General features: G+C 42.5%; 2 protein-coding genes across 5 annotated transcripts; both read right to left on the bottom strand.

The window, feature by feature from the left end:
- Window positions 1-1,186: 1,186 nt before the first annotated feature.
- Window positions 1,187-9,112, bottom strand: LOC142999575 (uncharacterized). Of its 2 annotated transcripts, XM_076149178.1 has the most exons (16): window positions 8,791-9,111; window positions 8,244-8,355; window positions 7,238-7,451; window positions 6,764-6,906; window positions 5,987-6,155; window positions 5,779-5,834; window positions 5,076-5,266; window positions 4,869-4,979; window positions 4,623-4,748; window positions 4,304-4,402; window positions 4,044-4,202; window positions 3,185-3,764; window positions 2,542-2,605; window positions 2,276-2,454; window positions 2,091-2,179; window positions 1,187-1,954 (listed from the first exon to the last, which is right to left on the bottom strand). In XM_076149178.1, exons 1-16 carry the CDS (start codon window positions 8,971-8,973, stop codon window positions 1,856-1,858), a joined length of 2,574 nt encoding a protein of 857 aa, XP_076005293.1. In that variant the 5' UTR covers window positions 8,974-9,111; the 3' UTR covers window positions 1,187-1,855. The 2 variants fall into 2 exon arrangements, with proteins under 2 accessions (XP_076005293.1, XP_076005294.1); XM_076149179.1 differs by lacking the exons at window positions 1,187-1,954; window positions 2,091-2,179; window positions 2,542-2,605 and having other exon boundaries at window positions 2,305-2,454; window positions 8,791-9,112.
- Window positions 9,113-11,676: 2,564 nt separating this feature from the next.
- Window positions 11,677-19,847, bottom strand: LOC142999484 (ADP/ATP translocase 3). 3 transcript variants are annotated; one of them, XR_012963318.1, is made up of 7 exons: window positions 19,431-19,847; window positions 18,074-18,315; window positions 17,647-17,819; window positions 15,642-15,776; window positions 15,079-15,225; window positions 13,614-13,769; window positions 12,758-12,893 (listed from the first exon to the last, which is right to left on the bottom strand). XR_012963318.1 is itself a non-coding variant. In XM_076149077.1 (5 exons), the coding sequence occupies exons 2-5, from the start codon at window positions 13,722-13,724 to the stop codon at window positions 11,918-11,920; spliced, it is 897 nt and encodes a 298-aa protein (XP_076005192.1). In that variant the 5' UTR covers window positions 13,725-13,769; window positions 15,079-15,210; the 3' UTR covers window positions 11,677-11,917. The 3 variants fall into 3 exon arrangements, 2 of the variants coding, with proteins under 2 accessions (XP_076005192.1, XP_076005191.1); XM_076149077.1 differs by lacking the exons at window positions 15,642-15,776; window positions 17,647-17,819; window positions 18,074-18,315; window positions 19,431-19,847 and adding exons at window positions 11,677-12,075; window positions 12,172-12,312 and having other exon boundaries at window positions 12,407-12,893; window positions 15,079-15,210; XM_076149076.1 differs by lacking the exons at window positions 12,758-12,893; window positions 13,614-13,769 and having other exon boundaries at window positions 14,439-15,225.
- Window positions 19,848-20,411: the final 564 nt, after the last annotated feature.

The following is a 20,411-nucleotide window of genomic DNA, read 5'->3' as shown; positions in this document are numbered from 1 at the left end:
CAAAACAATACATCATATATGAGTGAAAAAGCATCAAACAAAGAACACAAACAAAGCTGTTGCAATGGAAACAAGGCATGAAAACACACAATAGAAAGGAATGAATGGAAATGAAGCTCACCATGAACCAAATGACGTATTAGAGTTGATATTTGTCCCAAAAATGTGAAATACTCAGGTATATAATGGAATATAGATAATTTAGATAAGTCACGTTCTCGGGAGGGTTTCAGTAGAATAATAGAATATGAAAATATCAAATATAATCAAAGGTCAAGTGACACTGGGTGGCTGGACACAGTTAATTCCACAAGCAAACACGCACACTTCCTTCAGACGGAAGCTAGGCACAAACACAGCGTTTCGGGGCACATTCGCCGCCTAACAAGCACCAGGCATTTCTGTAAATGTGTGAAACCCTAACAGAACCCACGACATCCCCGAAAGAATCGAACCAACGCTCTTAGTAGTCTTACCGGTCGCTGATATGCACCTTCACGCTGTTCACAGAAACCGTCAGGGCGCAGACATCTTGGATTGGCGAAGCCTCGCGGTGCTGCCACCTACTGGAGCGGAGGCGCAGTGGAGAAACGTCTTGCTCAAGGACACTTTACAGAGCCGACGATTTATTGTTGTTATTATTATTATTTCAGACTTAATCAGCTTTTATGGCCACAGCATTAAAACAGGCAGTAAGTTTCACTGGTGGCCGTTTGTAAATCAAACAGCTATGAACATCAGGTGACGGTGCTTAATCCTGTATGATGTTATTCCACAGCTACTGGAGAATAAATGAATAACATACAAATGAATACATGTTATGCTGCCACCTTAACTGGATCAAAACAATTCAGTAGCTGATTAATTGAATGCACTTACGTTCCGTTTTATCTAATTTCATTGCTTGTACCTGCGACATACGCAATGACATTAACGTTGAATCGAATATAATCTAAATTCAAAGTATGTAAATGTGTGATGCAAATAATACAGCATGCTGTGAACATGTGGTTCCAATCTGAATGCTTGTTTTCTTGTGCTAAGTAATTAAATTCTACTTTAAATAACTACAGAAACACGGACAGGATTACACATCATTGAATTAAATTTGCATTTCATTTGCATGCCTTTCTTGCACTTAGGACTCCCCTTGTTGGATAACCTTGTTTATTTTACCTGTTGTAAAACATTTGCACTCAAATATAACTTTGAAGCAAATAAGCTGCAGGCAACAGAAACCACTTTCCATAATTACTGCACCATATGCACTGCACTGTAAAAACTCTGGAACCACACATCTGGAACGGAGCCACATATGACTAAAAACAATCTTTTAAATATTTTATTTTAAATATTTCACAGTTTACTTTGAACATCATTTGATGGTTAACTTGATAACACGCGTGTCCGTTTTATGTGATTACAAATTGTGAGATATTTGATTATATTGAAACGTAAGGGTCAAAGTAACCAGCACACCAACACCATACAAAAGTGTTCAAAGTGATACAAAATATTCAAGGGAATGCCAGTTAATTCACAATAAAATGTCCACAACAAAAGTTAAAATTCAAGCTGTTGATTTACAGAAAAATGTGCATTTTTGTCCCTGAGTTACACAAGGAAGGAATGCAAGGAAGTTTCTGATTTCACACACAAATAATTCAAGAGTAATAACGTGACTACAAAATAAGACAAGATAAATGTTCAACAAATTCACAGTCTGATCAAAATGTGAGGTAAAAACTGCAGAAAAAGGTGTAAAGGCTTTGATGGAGAACCAAATATTGTTAAGACATTGAAAATTGTAATAAATACTTAGATATTCTAAAAGACCCAGTGGGGCTTTGACAGCTCAGGCAGTGGAGTTGGTCACTTTCTGCAGGGCGGCGGGGCTCACGTTTAGGAAAGGCTCATCGGGCAAAAACTCACGCAGTAGGAATGACAGCAGCATCTGTCACGAAAGTAGAGCAAGCAACAAAATTTGATCACGATATTGAACGAACAGCGTCAAATTGATTAAATAAATAATGAATACTGACAGAAACACGGTCTGATCACGGAAACTGGATATATATATACACACTCACATAGACCAGCGTTTTGTTCTCCTCTCTGTCCTGAAAAAGATTAAAAACAGACTCCACATCCGTCTTCTTGAGGATGAGATAGCTGGAATCTGAGAGAAAGAACATAAAAAGCAGAAATGTTACACAGATCATCAGGTAGTAATAACCCAACATTTCCCCTGAAGGTTCAGGGAGGCCTCGCTTACATTTGGAATTTATGAGGTGGTGCGCTCGTTCCCTGGTCTCCGTCTTCTCCTCTTCGGTGCGGGGAGGTGGCGGCGGTCCTGGTGGACACTCTGGCCACAGTTTGTCACACATGGTGTCCATGTACAAGGCCATCTGCAGCTCCGTCGGGTTCATCTTGCTCAAGAAGGAGTTAACTTTCCTAAACAGGGACGATAACTCAATCAATATGTTTGCATGAGGTCACTCCTCTACAAATCGAAAGGGCCGAAAGAAAGACCAAACTAACTTCTTGAGGATGGGCATGACCGGTTTCAAAATGGCATCAAATATGTTCAAGAGAATGGAGTTGCCTATAAAAAGAGAAAAGTATATTTATTTGTGTAAGATTGCTTGTGATATGAAATTCCTCACAGAGAACATTTAGCATCGTAACATTGTTTTGTCAGTTAAATGTTTGTTTCAGTTGAAGGCTTCTACTGCAAGATCTCTTTATGAAACTCAATTATCCTCTAACCTGAACTACATTTCAATCACAAATCCCCAAATCAGATTATTATTTTCACAATTTCAGTGTTTTCTTTTATATTATATTGCTTGTTTTGTTTTTCTTAGTGTCTGCTGTATTTAGTTTCTGACAACAGAGCCAAATAATACAATGTGAAATGCTGGGTGACTGCCATGAAGTCAAAAATACTCTCAGGAAACTGTGATTAATGCTACAATTAATAAAGATGGCTAAATGTTCAGTGTGGATCGTTACCTATTTGGATTAGTTTCAAGTCTGCGGGTTGACTTTCATATGGAAATGAAACGACCTGAAACCAGCGGCTGAATAGATGCTAGAAAATGCACTCAGCACTCTTAAGAGCCATCAAATGCTTCAGCAGATTTCTGGGAGCAGCACAAGCAATCCAATCCAGTGAACTCACCAGATATTTCTTTCAGCAGATCAAAAAGGGCTTTGGTAGCTTCCTGTTGCTCCCAGCTGGCTTGGTATTTCTGAAACTGTTCGTCGTCTTGTCTGGCCATAGTTCCCTGTTCTGTCCCTTTGCTTCCCGTTTTCTCCCTCTTGTTTGGCTTGGCGATGAATTGCCGCCACGACGGCCCCTCTGCGGCATCGTCCTCAGAGACTCCAACTGGACTGAATTCCATCTCAGCCTGGTCGTCGTCATTGATGGTCTTGGTTGAGGCCAAAGACTCTTGTGACTTTGATCGGGACAACTGTCTAAATATCATTTTAAAAGGAGAGGTTTTGGGTTTGTCAGAGTCTTCAGTTTTGTCTTCAGAACCGGTTTCATTACTTGAGTCGGATTGTTGTTCTTTTTCTGCCTCTTCTTCTTCCTCAGCTTCACCTGAGGGAGGATCGTATTGGGAGATGACTATACTTGGGATTGTAACGCGGTTGCTCTTGTGCCTGGAGGGACCGGGATTTTCTAAAGGTGGCGCTGTGGACTCTGCGTTTAGGGAGATGACGTTTTCTCCTTTGGCTTCTGTATGAGGGCTTGGGTTCTGTTAAAAAAAAAAGGAGCAATCTAGTTGTTACAATCTAATCGTAAAAATCGGCCTTTACATCATTTTATGGCATGGCTGACACCAAACAACTAGACTAATCAATACACCCGATCGATAACATTGTTAAAGCAAATAGGAAACTCAGCCATTGATTTTGATGAGCTGCTTGTGAATGTCTATATGTCTTCAGTCCAAAGCCAACAGTGCCAAAATATCCATTATGCTTTTAATTAAGATGCCAAGTTGAAGAAACGCAGATACGTGGCGGTTTTTTACCTCCTCTTCCTCTTGGCCCGGAGTCAGGAAGTAGGCCAAGCCGCTAAGTAGGCTCCATACTCCCCCGTAATCTTCCTCCTCACTCAGCAGTTTGTCGAGAGGGCAGAGGAACTGAAACACGGGCTGAGTGGGGCCAATCAGATTATCGGAGACCAACTCCTGCAAATGGAAAATGACGTGTTTAAAAAGACGTGAAGATCCGAAGCTCGTCAATCATCTGCGCCCCGACTAAACCTACAATTTGTATCTGTGTCCTTTACCTGCAGAAAGTGCTCCACCGACAGCCGAGCTTCTTCTTTGGCTTCATCGCTGACCTCCTCCTCCTCCAGCACCAATATCCCGGGCAGGCTGGTGGAATCCTGAAGGAAAAAAAGACGAGGATGTTAACAGGCATGAAAAGAGGAGATTTGATGACATCCAGAAGGTTTCTATCTGTAAATCCTGAGAAGACCTGACCGTATAAGTAGGACAGTTCTTTATCTCCATACTTCACAGGATTAAAACGGAAGAAAAATATCTAATTCACAAGATCCCTACTTGTGCAGTCAGAAATATAAAAGGTGTTTATCCGTCCCATACCTGCCATCTGTTACGGAAATATATGATATCCATGTAAGCCTTTTTGATGTCCCACTGTAGGTTTTCCGGGCTGTCCTTTTCCTCCAGGTGAAGCGTGAGGACCAGCTCTCCTTTCTGCCAGTCAGCCTGCGGTAGATGTTCAGCTCAAACATTAACACGCTGCCCGAGGACAGGATTTATCAGCCTCAGTGTGCAGATAACAAGGCTGCGGGACATGCTGCCGTGTCCCCGCTAATTATAACTTACATGAGGGATGCTGACGGCCCAGTGGCCAACACGCCACATCTCATACGACAGCGTGAATTCCATCATGTCTTCTTGAACACTTGTCAAGTAATCCTCCAGATCGCTGTCCTCCTAAATGGAGCAACAAGCATCTTGTCATGTTTCATAAATGTCATGTGCAGTGACATAAATTGGGTTATGGACAGTGTGTTAGTGCAGCGGTCTGACCTCATCAGAGTTCTGCTGGCTGTGAACGGAGCCCTCCCTGCTGCTGCAGTTGTCCTCATTGGACACTTCACCCTGCAGCGTCATGATCCTCAACACAAGCTCCTGCTCCATCTTTTTCATCTTCTTCTTCTTGGCTTTCTTGGACTTTATCTTGTCCACAAATTTGGACCATCCTTCCTTCAGTTTGTTGCCTGACACATACAACAAACACATATCAAACGTCAGATTTTAACAGGAAATCTGCAAATATGCCATTGCGAACTAAATGGGTTTCTGAATGTTTTGATGTGCTAATTTAAATCCTGTGCATACTAATCCTGTTTTCTTCAGCTATCATTACTGTTTAATTGTTTCCAGTACAAAGGCTGAAGACTGTGCAGAACACATTTGGTATTCAGTTCTGCTATTTTTATGTAATTAACTGGACAAATAAACAGGGCTTAATTAGACTCTGGAGAGCAGAGCAGTTTAGAAAATTATAATGTCACATAGCTGACAACACATCATCAAACTGTCATGCAAACACTTACTGCCACAAGTTCCCTATTCACTGCACGCCCACAAAGCTCTCCAGCTGACATCAAGTCTTTAACCACATGAAACTGATAAGAACTCAAATCAGGTAGAAATCTAATTTACTGTTCTTACAGATGAAATGGCATATAAAACTCATTTTACAAAGCCGTTAAGCACAAAAACGTACCTCTCTTTTTGCCTTTGATCTTGGCCTTGGATGTGCTCTCTGCTCCCTCCAAGCTTCTACAAAACCAAAAGCAGCCATCAAACAAACTGGGTCAGGCCAAATTGCAAACACAGAGGGTGGCCGGCTGCTTTGAGGCTCACCATGCAAGCAAGCAAGCAAGCAAGCAAGCAAGCAAGCAAGCAGGTAGCGAAAGATGACAGCCACTCACACTTCACTGCTCTCATCTCCGTCCTCCTGTGACGCCAGAGAGGTTTGGTCCTGGTCCGATCCACACAGATCCTCCACAGAGCCTTTGGGCGTCATGCTGTCAAGCTGGCTCACCACCAGCTGGTTCAGGTTGTCAGGGTCAGACAGCCATGTCACCAACAGCTCCAGCCCTGAGGAAGACGGTAAACACACTTATCCTATGCACTCCCTTGTTTTACACCATAAAATTAATGGCTTTTGGATCCGTTGGATGCAGCTACAAAATTAACAGCATATAACGGTAGAACTTTAGCCTCCACTACTGATAATTAGCATCAGCCGGTGTGAAACATTTAATTTGATGGGTAATGTGAAGTGTAGCTGAGATAAAACACAAAAAGTGCAGCCACAAAGTGTGTTCCTCAAATCATAGAGAATAAAAATTAGATTGCTAAACTACCATGTTATTGAATGAAAAGAAGATAAGACATGTTCACTTCCCTCTTAACTGAGCTACGGACATGGAACAACTGTGTAAAACACTGTTTGCAGTAATGAGCTGTTTGAAAAAGAACAGGTATTTTTGCATTTTCAATTTCAGTAAACCACAAAAAGGAACCAGTAAATCACTATGGGATTATCCATCCTTTTATATAACCCCAAATTCATGTTCTGAACGCAGTAATGCTGCTGATAATAAGGGATTACATGCTGTTCACTCTGGTAAAAAATAGTCTGTGGGGGTTTAGGCCTTATAAAAAGACTGTATTCCTGCAGAGTGTAACTAAGGTTTTCTTACCCTTTAAGGCAATGATCTCATTTAAGGCACAGCGGTTGACTTCTTGGCCACAGAGAGACTCGGCGAAAAGGTTACGAACCACAGCCTCTGAAAACTCCCTGAGAACTGCAATCTCCTCATACCTGGAACTGAACATAGGCTCTCTGGAACAAAGCACAACACAGGAAGCACAGCAGAGATGAATAAAATGTGTTTATTGCCACGCATATCAGATAATGACTTGATATAAAGCCCACTGAATTTGATGTGCTACCATTCAAACACCATTAACTACTTCAATGGAATAAAAAGCAGACCATTAGGATGTCGGTGCAGGTAAAATCCAATAAAAGTATGGTAAATTATTCATAGGTGATAAAGAAATATTGAGGTATTTATTGACTTCTGCAAAGGACTGAGAGCAAAGAGTAACTGGAGCGGCAGCAGTGGAAATTGCGAGTCCTTTTAAAAGGACGAAAATGGAAAAAGCCCAACCTGTTGGATTGCTTCGCATTATGCAAGTGCTGGGTCAATGTACGAATGGAGCCCACGCCCGCCTGGCAAACGTCAAAGTCTTTGGCTCTCTCAATCATTCGGTCGAAGACATAGTCGAATTCTCGGCTCAGGACCCGATGGAGGGGCTGCTGCTCACGAGGCTCGGGAACGCGGTACCAAGGCAGGACCAGCTGGGCATAAGCACACTCGAAGACTGAGAGAGACAGCAAACGCAACACAACAATTCACATGAACAGCAGGTTCACACCAAGTCCTTCAAATTCAAGAATGTTTTGTTCGGTGGAATTCAAGGCTTCAGTTTCTACTTTCCAATTATACTGTTTTAATGCACCAAACCCACTCCATCAGGTCACTGCAGGGGTTTCTGAGTGTGAAGTGTTGTTGAAGACAGGTCCTAACAGCTCATTATATTCTGAACAAAAAGTCAAGCCTAAATTGTTATTTTTAAAAAGCTACAAGCAGTTTTCAACAATTAAACAGAACAAAAACATGGACGTGTTATTTTCACACTGACTGAGCTGTGGTATGTTATTGAACACTGCGCGAATATGAGGCACAGTGTCAATGCCCTTCGCAAACCACAATAACCCATTTCCTGTTACGACGTGACTACAGGACTAGTAACAACAACCCCAGGCATGCACATCTTCATCCTCTATTGAAAGGGTGTGGTTTCTCATCCTCTCCCTGCTCAAAGCTCCTCCTCCTCCATGTAACATGAGCCCCAGAGCTGCAGCTGTGTCTATGCAGATCCTTTTCAACTGTGTCATGTCAAAACTAGGCTATGTTTTTGCTGACAAAACACCCTACAGTAAAGAGTGCAAGAAAGATCTTGCATATGCACGCACATCTTCCTGTAAACAGTCGCTCAACTGCAGATTTTACTTTTTAAACAGATACATCAGCTAATGGTTAATATGTTTACACCCATTAGAACACCTACATGTTGTGTTTACTGTGTTTATTGTGTCAAAACTTGCCTCACCTTTCTGAAGAGACTTTTTAACATGTGGGTACTGAGACTCCAGTGTTTCTGCCTGTGTACTGCCTCCATTTCCATCAGTCAAGAAACCAAATATTTTTTCCTGTATTGTTTCCTGTAAAGAAACAAAACAATAAGCAATTTCACAAGGAAATGGTCACATTTCAAGAAGGGAAAGCAGCTTAAAACATCTAAGGCTGCAGGTAACCATGCAAGCGTATGGAGCCTGAATTCAAAAATGCACCTCAGGCTATGAATGATGTTTGTTTCAATATTTAAATTGTTAGCATTGTTTTCTCTCACGACTGATGGTTTTTGACCGACTGTACTCGCATGTAAACAACACCAAGACCGCTGTTTTAATACCAACTATATTTTCATACTTCATCCCAAACAAACAAACTCGCTTCCAAACGCGTCGAGACTTTTAGTTGATAAGTTTCGGCTGAATATCACATGTTCCTGTTATTCAATTATTAAAGTTAAAAAGTGACAACACTGCTCGTAAATGCAACACTTTCCTGCGACGGCACGCGCTACGTTACGTTACCTGGAACGGATGCTCTTCTTCGTCTGTCTGAGTGCTGCTCTCCCGACCGAGCTTTGTAACGAGCAGAGGAGTTAAAAAACAAAAGAAAAGACATAAAAAGTACTGTGTCAGCGTTCGACCACAGTCTGAAAAATACCAGATCAAACCGAGGATCACAGCGAGGGAGAGGCGCCATAGGTACATGTTCTTCTCTTTACAAGTCTCCCGGATGGCTCGTGTTTCTCGGTCGGAACCTATACGCGCTGTATATGCACATATTTAGCACCGAGAAGAAGAAGAAATTGTTTTCCATAGGCACGAAGTCAAAAGGCGGAAAAAAGCGAAGTTTATCAACAGGCGGAGCTGTGATTGGCTGCAGAGAGTCCATCACTCTGTGCTCCTCAGCGCGATTGGACGCCATCTATTGGTTATTGTGGTTATAGCATCTTATCTATCTATCTATCTATCTATCTATCTATCTATCTATCTATCTATCTATCTATCTATCTATCTATCTATCTATCTATCTATCTGTCTATCTATCTATCTATCTATCTATCTATCTATCTATCTATCTATCTATCTATGTCAGCAGCGAAGGGCCCATTAAAGTTATTCAGTTGTCATTCTAATGTTTCATGTGGTGGTTGATGACATTGAAGAGTTCTTGTTTATAGCAGGAGGTGTGGATGAGAGTCATGTGAACCGACTGGTACTTCAGTAATAAACATGGACTTCGGACTTAACAGAAAAATGCATAAAGACTTGAACTTTGATTTAGATTTTGACACAAATTACCTGCGACTTAACTTGGGCTTTGTGCATTTGATTCATAATCTTGACACACCCATATATATTTCATAAACGGCCACAAATTAAAATAAAGGGGGGAGGGAGGGGGAGTGTGTGTGAGGGTGTGTTTGTGTGGTTTGTCCGTGTGCCTGTGCGTGCATATGCTTATGACACTACAGGTTAGACTCTTAGGACTCTACAGTTTTAAATCAATTCAAAAACACTGTTGGTTATTCCACAACTAAAATGGATATTGTTTCATCAACCTCAACTCAAAAACCAATCTCAACTCAAACCTGCTGCCACCAATGTAAAATGGAACTACAGAGGTTTGTTGAACGCGTTGCATGTGTGTCCACTAGATGGCGCAGTTGGGAGAGTTTTAGTGCCATCAGCAATCATCTTCAATCATAGGAGGGAATGAATGAGATACAATAGCTGTAAATCATAAATTGTTGAAGTCTTTCTGTGTGGTATCTGCCCATAAAGCACTAAGGTCACGGCTCAGGTCAAGCCATGACGTCATTCTGTTTAACAGCTGAAATTACGCAACAGCCCGTCTGGCAGAAGGCTGTTAGTTACCTTGTGCCATGGGTGGCTTCAGTCAGCCATAGGTTTCCATGGGGACATGCACAGCCGTTTCCACTTAGCAGAAGAGCAGGCGGACAGTGCTGCTGGTCTAATGCCTCGCAGGCAGAGCATAAAAGGCTCTGATCTCTGGAGCTTCTGATTCATTAATCCCTGTAAGAGTCGTAATGGAGCAAATGTGGAACGGTTTACAGAAATGGATTGACAACCTGTTACGGGATGAAATTAACATTTGAAGATACATTTATAAAATATAACGTAACATTCCCCCAGAGTTAGATGCAAGGCTCGCTGAATACTGAGAGGAAGATCAGGCTGTCCAGCTGGGGAAATCTGGCTATCCATTATTGTTACTAAGACTTTATCCTTCTTTCAAAATCTGGAATAAGCGTCTATGACAGTGATTGTGTCTGAAGGCTCATGTTATAAACTGCTTTCTACTCGTACCACAACCTTTCTGGTGAATGGTAGTAGTCAGTGGCTTAGAGATTTATGTAATATTAAAGGTCTAGACTCTAGAGCGAGAAGCTGACCATCCTGTAATTAGATTCATGTTTATGAGGTCGCACACTTCACCGCAAGTGAAATGGCAACTTAAAGAAACATGATCTGTCTCCCTGAGTGGGGCATAATGTTCCACAGGGGCATAGGTGGTCAATGGAAATGGCCGCAAAAGATTAACTAAAGCTGCCAAGCAGCACTGCGGCCTCATAGAGAGCACGCACATCATACAAACACTGTGCTCAGCAACATTAACGTGTGAATGACTATGCTGCTTACCCACACTTCAGCAAAAATAGTGGAGATCAAAGCGACGTCAGCGTGGACTCAAAGCTGATGCAGGATCTGGTCTACATATCATAAATCACTGCGGATATACAATTATGATTTGAGTTTAGTCGACAGTGAGCTAGGGAGATGACTCAGCCGCAGCTCTAAATGACTTTGCTTTTCATGCGTGTGTCGTTCTGACTGGTGAATTGTCAGAAGAGCTCAAAGTTAAACAGTCCTCAAGTCACACTGAATGGACTGAAAAGATGCTCGACAGGAGATTTAAGTATAATTGGCGTTTTGAAGTCTCTCTTTACTTTGCAGCATGTGTTTGTGTGTTTTGCTTAATTACTTAATACATAAACGGTAAACATTAAATGATTTGACATCCTAGCCCACGGCGCAGCGTATCCTTTGGTTGAACCATTGTCAGTAGATCAACTTCTCAGCTGATTTTGGCTCAGACTCAAGCATAACCTGGAGACCTCTGCAGCTCTAAGCTTACGTTTCACGAATGAGAAATGGCCTCCCACAGCGACACCAATACCCTTCACACACACACACACACACACACACACACACACACACACACACACACACACACACACACACACACACACACACACACACACACACACACACACACACACACACACACACACACACACACACACACACACACACACACACACACACACACACACACACGCCGTACCGTTTCATACACAGCATAATATTTCAAAGCCAGGCAGTAGATTCACTCAGTAGGTTGCCTTTATTTCTCTGGTTCCTGTGTTCAGGGAATGACATTCTGGTGGCTGGCAAACAAGAAGAAAACATGGGCCAAAAGAAGAACGCATAACAAATTCCCACGGTACAACTAGTAGCAAAATACTAGTTGGTCCCTATAAATATTGTGGCATTGAAGTCCTTCCAAATGTACAAGATATGTTACAGTTTAACGTCACAACATGAAGAGCGGACATACAAAAACAATTTACATGACTTTCTTAAGCTCATCATACAAGACCAGCACGAAAGCACCGCCCATGCCTCTGAGAACGTTAGACCACGCCCCCTTGAAGAAAGCCTTGCCACCCTCGTCACGTGCAATCTTCCTCCAGCAGTCAATGGTGCCGCTGTACATGATGTCAGCTGAGGATGGAAGGAAAATTTTAGATTATAAAAATGTCCCATCTGCAGTCCAGAAACCATAGTAACAACAGTTCTTGAAGAAATAAATGATAATACCTCCTTTGCGTCCAGACTGCATCATCATGCGACGACGGACGGTATCGAAGGGGTAGGAAGTAAGACCGGCGACCGCGGTCACGGACTGAGCAATCATCCAGCTAACAACAATGTGTGTGTTCTTGGAATCAGGAAGCATGCCTGCAAAAGAAATGTTCACCAGGAGGATTAAAGAAGAGTCAAGACAAAGATGTCAGAAAAGAGAGAACAAACTCTGTAATCTCTGTAAACTCACCCTTGGCTGTGTCATAGATGCCGAAGTAAGCCGCTCTATAGATGATGATGCCCTGAACGGACACATTGAAGCCCTGGTACAGGCCCTTGATGCCATCAGACTTTGAGATCTTCACCAGGCAGTCTCCCAGGCCTTTGAACTCACGCTCCTGTCCACCTCTGCCGACGTCAGCGGCCAGACGTGTTCTGGCGAAGTCGAGGGGGTAGACGAAGCAGAGCGACGTGGCCCCGGCAGCGCCGCCAGACGCCAGGTTTCCTGCAAAGTATCTCCAGAACTGTGTATGCTTGTCTACGCCATCGAGGAAAACCTTCTTGTACTTGTCCTTGAAAGCAAAGTTGAGGGCTTGAGTGGGGAAGTATCTGATGACGTTGGCCAGGTTGCCCCTCCAGAATGAGAGGAAGCCCTGCTCCTTGGGAATACGGACGATGCAGTCCATAATTCCCTTATAGCGCTGGTCAACGGCAATCTGTTTGCTGGCATATTGCACCTGTAATCAAAAACAGAGTTACTTTAGTGTGGAATAGTTCGATAGAGAGTTAGCGGTCGTTCAGTTTGACCTTCTGACCTAGGTGGTGGTGTTTAGGAACATGAAGTCTGCCTCACAGACACGTTTGTATCCGTGTGCCAGAGTACAACAGTGACGGCACACATTCAACAATTCCCGAGCCCCCTCCCCTCCCCTCCCTGCCTCTGAGCTCTGGCCCAAATGCAGCAGCAGCACAGGGCCATGGTACAAACCTTGCTGTGACCTTGTCTGTCTAGTTGTCAAGCCTCCGCCATGCTGACACTAACATGAAAGACGAGCCCCACTTTCACCTCTAACAGCTGACTGAAGTGATGTTCTGTAAGCTTTTCAGGTCTTCCTAACTCCAGCAGAGTGCAGGCTGCGGTATTCTGTAACTCCTCCATTATCTTCATCTGTGCTGCATCAATCTCTGACCTCACTACTTCATTCCCACTTTCCCGTGCAATTCATTAACATTAACAGCCGCTTAACCACTGCAGTAGCTGCTTCTAATCAGATTCACCCCCCACTCCTCAGTTTGAAATTGCCAGATTTTCAGCAAGTCAGCTAAATTAAAACACAAAAGTCTCCGTTAAGTGGTGCAGATGTGAGCAGGAGACGTTTAATGAACGACTGCAGCGCTTCATTAAGATGCAAGCGCGCCGTTTAAGTAAAGAAAAGTGTTGAAAGTGTCGCACTCACCTGGAGGAGAAGCTTGACTCTCTCTATGGGGGCAACAGCTGTTTTGGAGATGGCAGCGGCAATACCACCCGCCAGGAAGTCCTTGGCGAAAGAAACGGCTGTTTCATTCATCTTCGGGTGTTGTCAGTCTCTCGTCGATGGTGTTTGCCGGAGGAGCTGGAGTGGCCGGAGTCAAAGTGGAAGAGAGGGGATTTAAAAAGACTGAGCGCGAGAGAAAACGTGATCTCCCTCTCTCGCGTTTCATTGGTGGAGAAAGTGGAGAAGTGGGCGGAGCTACGCGATGTCCTTCAAATCAGATTTGGTGCTTTTCTCTCATCACTCACGCAAAAGTCAACAAAACTTTTCTGCACTCCAAGCAAGCGGTTTAACTACAACACAACATGTTTTATTTACATTGTAACAACCTTTGCCAGGTTGAGGATGTGCGTGATGTGGTTTGATCAAGTTCTGGTTCAAGGTCGTGTAAAATGTCATAATGAAGCAGCTGAAGGCCCTCAACTATGGTGCGTAAAGGTCAACCCATCTGTTTATGTCCTTTGGCTGTCACTCAGTTTCCCACAGTATGCAGGAAGGGAGCATAATTCAGTCAGATGATTCCACTCAAACCCTCTGTCAGCTGAGTGGTCTCATTATCTAACTACCGAGTCAGCACAGTCAAACTCAAGCCGAGATGATTGTATTAGTCGTAGTAACGCAAGAGATAAAACACACGTTAGATCAAAGGCAACGTGAAGAGACAAAGCTGATATTTGCCCCTTTTAAATGAGATTAGTTCATGTTCCGATTCCGTCGATTGGGACTTTAAAAAGACCCAGATACACACAATACAACTTTAAAATTTAATATAAACACATTTGCTGTTACAATTAGCACTTCAGTGGTTCTCCATAACAAAGAAGCACAAAGAATCAAAATTCAACCTTCATTTTTCAATAACAAAATGTCAACCATAACACTAGTGCAGGACAAGGTCAGAGAGCTCAAATTATAATTTGTCGGGTAAAAAGCATCTTCAGTTATGACACTATGACATTAGATGCCACGGGACGCATCGTTGAAATAAAGCTCTAAATAAATACGAAATGGTCAAGGCACATGATATTCAGTTAAAAACACTCAGGAAGACGGAACAAAGTAATTGAGCTTGTGATCGTGGTTTGTAACGGTTAATAATAAACTAGATTACTCTCTGAGAAAAAGAGGTAGAGTGTTACTGACTGGACATTGCTGTGTTAAATATAACACATTTTCCAATAAGAAGCTACCCCTGGAACACTTATTACAGACATGAGCCTGTGGAGGACTACAGCACATACAGTACATCCGTCTCATTTCACTACACTGGAGCAGTGTAATCAGTAGTCATTATTGCTCACAAGACATTCTTGCTGGTGCACTTTCACCAGCGATTCCCAAAGGACGACTCCCCAGATCTAAAGTTCCTGTTTCTCAAGTAGCGCTTCACCTCTCGCAGTTCGGACGGCCTCAGGCTCTGGTCGACACCCGGGGCAAGTTTGTAGCTCAGAGGTGAGACAATGTAGCCGTTGCGGTAAAGGCAAACCTGCTTACACAGCTCAATGCAGGTAAACAGAAGGCCAAAGTAGGGGACAATCTGTGAAGGAAGGACACACAAATGGAAAATGGAATGAATGTCATACGTCAGTCATAATGTTCCATATGATACACATCAATAATGGGTGGTATTGATGCTCATGGCAAGGACATCCATGCGTAAAGCAACATGACATTTGCAGCGGGAATATGAGAATGGAGAATGTTGTCCCGCAGACAGGCTTTACTCACCTTATCTGTGATATTTCTGTTATGAATTACATAGCACGGCTTTCCATGCCTCACCCCCCACCCCCCAAACTCCCCATTACATATCGGACAAGGGTTACAACTTTTCTGGCAGAGGAAAACTCTCGTGTTTCATAGCACGTGCGCTCGGTGCTCTTTAACAGTTTATTTCAGTTCCTACCGAGTACTGCTCTAGATCGAGAAAGAAAAACGAGAGCCACAGCGTACCTTAACTGTGCTGGCAGTGAAGCCACTCCAGAGGGAGAGGACACCTTTGTTTCTGACTACTTGTACAAAGCAGTCAATCATTCCGTTGAAATGAACATCGGCTCCACCAAAATGAGGAAGACGAGCGCTCTGAGCCTGTGAAGAGTGAGAAAGGATAATAAGTCAGCCAAATGTCATGATGACTAGAAATCATGATGACTAGAAATCAATAGGGGTAATCATCACTAACATGCAAGACATACAGTACGTACACATAACAGCATTATTTAAATACTCATTGATGCAATAAAGGAAAGGCTGCTGATTTTTTAAATTCCTAATCTCAATCTTTCCTAACTATTGATGAGAACAAATCAGCTTCTTAATGAAACGGTTTGTGATATATACAGATACTGTGTAATCACATTAAGGGAGAGGACAAGCGTATCATAAAACGTTTCCTAGATAGGATAACGCGAATATAATCACCGTCATCTTCACTCTAATAAATAAGATTGAGAATTTGGAAGCAAGCCGGGGAAATGAAAATGTTATTAGATAGCTGTTAAAAGTGACATTATGATTTGGCCGCTTGTTTAATCTCTCGCACGGCTCTTTTCTGACACACTGTGTGCTGTGCCGTCTTCTTAACCGGGCTCACCACTTTGCTTTACTGTCATGTGACTGGGGAAAGAGAATATAAATGGAATACACCCACAGCCATGAGGCTTGTTTTGTATTCAGACAGAGAAAACCCCCCCCGGGAGAAGTAAAGGAGTTAAACATACACCATTACCCTAAGCCTCTACAAACACTGTCTGTAGTTTTCTTATCATCTATTCTCCGACGGGTGTTTAATGTTTAGCTCGGAGCCTTGACAGACAGGCACAACACATATCTAAATGAAACTATTTTCTAGATGCACTTATCTTTATTATATGACAATCTGACTGTGACAAACCAAAATCACAGCACACACCACACAGTAACTTTAACACAGCCTGCCTGCTGTGTGATAGCTACTGTCTATCTTTAGAGATCATATCTATAGCGTCCGCAGACCCGGGACAGCATTCGCATTCCCAGCTGTTGAACCTTGTGGTAGCTAATAATAGGCCGATAACACCGGATGTAGTATTCTGTCCTTTGCAGAGCCATTGTTGCTCAATAGTCAATCTAAGGTGATGCTGTTGGTGGCGCTACTACACCATGTAATGACATGGTGTTCACCTTTGATGGTGGCCAGATGGTATTTGTCAAAACAAATGTCCTGGTTCTCTCTAAAGGTACAAAGGCTAAATTATTTTGCAAGTTAACTTTGAAAACCTGCCATTGATGCTATTGTGGGTGAAGAATCTAAAGTTTGTGTCTCCCAACATTTATCGTGACCAAGTCAGGCAAAGCTTCATTAATGTACACCCACACCGCCCCCTTATGGACGGAAGGTAGAAGTACAACAAGCGGGTAAATTCAAACGAGAACAAATAAATAAATATGTTAAACACATTTTTAAAAACTACTTTAAGCTTTGGGGGCTGTCTTTTATCTAAAACGTATATAACCTCTGCAGATCAACACAATCAGAGAGAAATATCTCATTAAACAAAGTGCATAAAGGGACTAAAACTGCAATGCGAATATTACTGTGTGATTAATGGTGACTTTTAGTGGTGACAAATGGATAATAACTCATTCCCAATAAAAACAGACACAGATGACTGATGAGTAATGCCATTAAGTTAGATAACAGCGTTGTTAATTTTGTTCAGGGGCTAACAACAGGGAACAAGTAAATCAAATGTTTTATGCTTTCTGGTGCTGGTAAAAACTTTATTCCTGTCAGTAAATTTAGATGAAAAGAACGAGAGAGCAGAACCAGGATCCGACAACATATATAAACTGCGGATTTGTCTTTCTCCTTAAGACAAACGTGTAAATTAGGCTTGTATCTCATAATTATGTTGTCAAAAGGTTCAGGGACAAACAGCCTTGACACAGGAAGTGAGATTGCCAGGTGGCGTCTTACCTGCATCTTCCGTTTTACTGTTTCAAACGGGTAGGAGAGAGTTTGAGCCACGCCCACTGCCAGACAGCCGTTAATGAAGTTCTGCAGAGAAGTGAAACGGAACGGAGGTTCCTGCCAGAGCTTGTCCAAGTTTGAGTAGACTGCATAGCAGCCAAAAGAAAAGGGAAATGCACCTGTAGACAGAAAGAGGAAGAGAAATGTAAATAAAGACTAGGAAATACAAATGCCAACGCCAAACACAACTACTTGACTGTTTGGTTCCAAGATCCTCATCACTGTAGGTGACAACATAAGAACTCATTATAGAAAAATCTGCCAATGTGTGTGTGTGCGGTGATAATAACATCTCTAATTAATCAGCTATAACAATGTGAGATTTCAGCATATAAACACTATTGGATGAATTTGAATTGAGTTGAGTGCAAACCTAAAACAGTGAGAGAAAAGCCTCTGTAGAGAGCGAGGAGCCCATCATTCCTGTAGATCTTTGACAGGGTGTGGAGTACGCCAACGTATGTAGGATCTCTGCAGTTCTGGACAATAAGCCTGGTCTCTGCCACCTCCAGAGGGTATGTAGCCAGGGCAGCAGCAACACCAGCCAGTCCACCTGCCAGCATGGCCCTCCACTGAGAGATGAAGCCCAATTCATCCATGTGAAGGTGCACAATCCTGGAGACACAGAGGGTGCAGGGTGATCACACTTATCAGTATGGAATGTATTCATCAGGTGTTTCTCTCATTATCTGACTAATTAAGTTTATTAATAGTTTTGTTCGTAGGTTCATATTCAAATAAATAGTACAGTCCCATTCTGTACACGTCGTCCTGGTGATAACATTCTCACTGTGATAACCACTGACATGAAATAGATGAGCAAATGAATTACTGTGTGAGAGCAACAAAGCACAGGACCCTCCCCTGCTGGAACATTGTGTTCAGTACAGTGGCGATGTGCCCAGTCAGGGTGGGGTGGTGTTTACATGTACACGTGCCCTGAAGCGTGAGAGGGAATCTATTTACAGTGACCCACGGCCATCAGATACCATAGCAACGCCATTGTTTTACACTACTTTCGTCTGGGCTGCGGATCTTTGCGTCCCTACATGTTTGTTTATCTGCCATGCTGGCGGCAGTGCGGCTTGTTTTGCCCCAGAGTAACCCCACATGATTAATTGCTGCCCTGCGTTAGGTCTCACAGGATACTCCACCCTCAGACCACAGAACAAATCCCGACTCCTTAACCAAGATTGGAAACTCCAAACATCATCGTTATCAGTCACTTCAACCTAGACCCAAAATTCGGATATATATGTTGAAAATGTTTGGTGTCGCTGGACAATCGCCTCCTCCGAATAAGATGCACTTGTGAGCCTTTTGTCAGGGAGAAATGTTGCTCAGATGTTGGTATCGCCTGAGCTAAAGGAGCCCTCTGATTGGCTCAGACTAGAAGGCGCAGCTGGTAGGAAAACAGGAAGTGCAAGTTGAAATGGGGTTTTGAAAGTAACCTCACTTTTACAGGACATTTATATAGTTTCGTTAATGCAAAAAACACATAAACAATGACTACGCCCTTCTGTTCGATTCTGTTATTTCTTTTCATATTGATGTTTACATTGATACACTGAGCCTCTGCAGTTCATCACACAATAGGTTACGTCAGCTGATGATGCTAGCTACCACGCGCATAAAGCACAGCACAGATTAAAACAAACACTTGAGTTGATACTTAACATGTGCAAAGTCAAACAGAACGTTTTTGTAATCTCGTCATTCAGTTTACTTACTTTTTATATGTGGCGAGATGAACAGCACTGTAGGGAAACAACCGGAGACAAGAGACGAGGTTTCCTTTCCAAAACCCTCGAAGTCCTTCATTTTGACAAATAAGTAGAAAGCTTTGCCAGAAGCCCTTCTTACAGTGGAATGTGCCCACTTGACTTTTAATTTTCACCACCTCCAACGGCGACAGGATAGTTTTACTTAGAATCCCAGCAGAACCAACACACAAAAAGCTTTGAGAGCCCGTCAGTCTGTCGTCTTTCTTAACTGAAGCCATAACTGTAGAGCCTGGTCCGCTTTTGTCCCTCTGATGAATTCAGGTGTCTTCTCGGGGCAGGACAGTGTTTGTTTACAAGTTGAAAAGCTTCTAAATATAGCGACCGACGAGAGATCCTGCCTCCTTCTCTGCACAGCCACACCAGCGGTGTTATGTGACTGCGTCACTTCCTACGACTAGAAGTCAGCCAGCTGAGATGATGTTTCAGTAACACTAGAGGGCGCTCTTTGACCAAGATTTGAAGTTAGTGCGGCAGTGTTGCGCTGTCACGTTGACATTCAATTACATAACTATAAATACATGAACAAAAAATTTTAAAATTGACAAAATAAGTATTATTATTGTTGTTGAGAAATATCTCCACCATAAGAAAGATAATGGTCACCCTATCTGGCTGCGTACAAATCATAATAAGGCAACCACCCCCCATTTGTAGAATTGCAGAAAAGATAATATTGGTATTGGCAATTGCTTATATACCAATAAGATGTATTGCTACATCGAGTTCTGCTGGATATGAGAATGTGATGTTATTTCAGCGCATTTTAGAAAGATTGATAAAAAAATTAAAAAATAAACAGGAATACACAGCATAATATCGCAATGATAAAACTCCAGACATGTGTGTACGTTGCAGAGATTACTCAAGGAAAAGCAACCTGTGCTGTGTCCACTCATATATTGGCCATTAATTAAATAATTAATGTTG

Source organism: Genypterus blacodes, unplaced genomic scaffold (genome assembly GCF_046128005.1).
Source record: "Genypterus blacodes isolate CSIRO-AG114 ecotype Tasmania unplaced genomic scaffold, CSIRO-AGI_Gbla_v1 ptg000044l_1, whole genome shotgun sequence".
NCBI lineage: Eukaryota > Metazoa > Chordata > Actinopteri > Ophidiiformes > Ophidiidae > Genypterus > Genypterus blacodes.
Note: the sequence above shows the minus strand (reverse complement) of the source record. Positions and strands in the feature narration are given on the sequence as shown.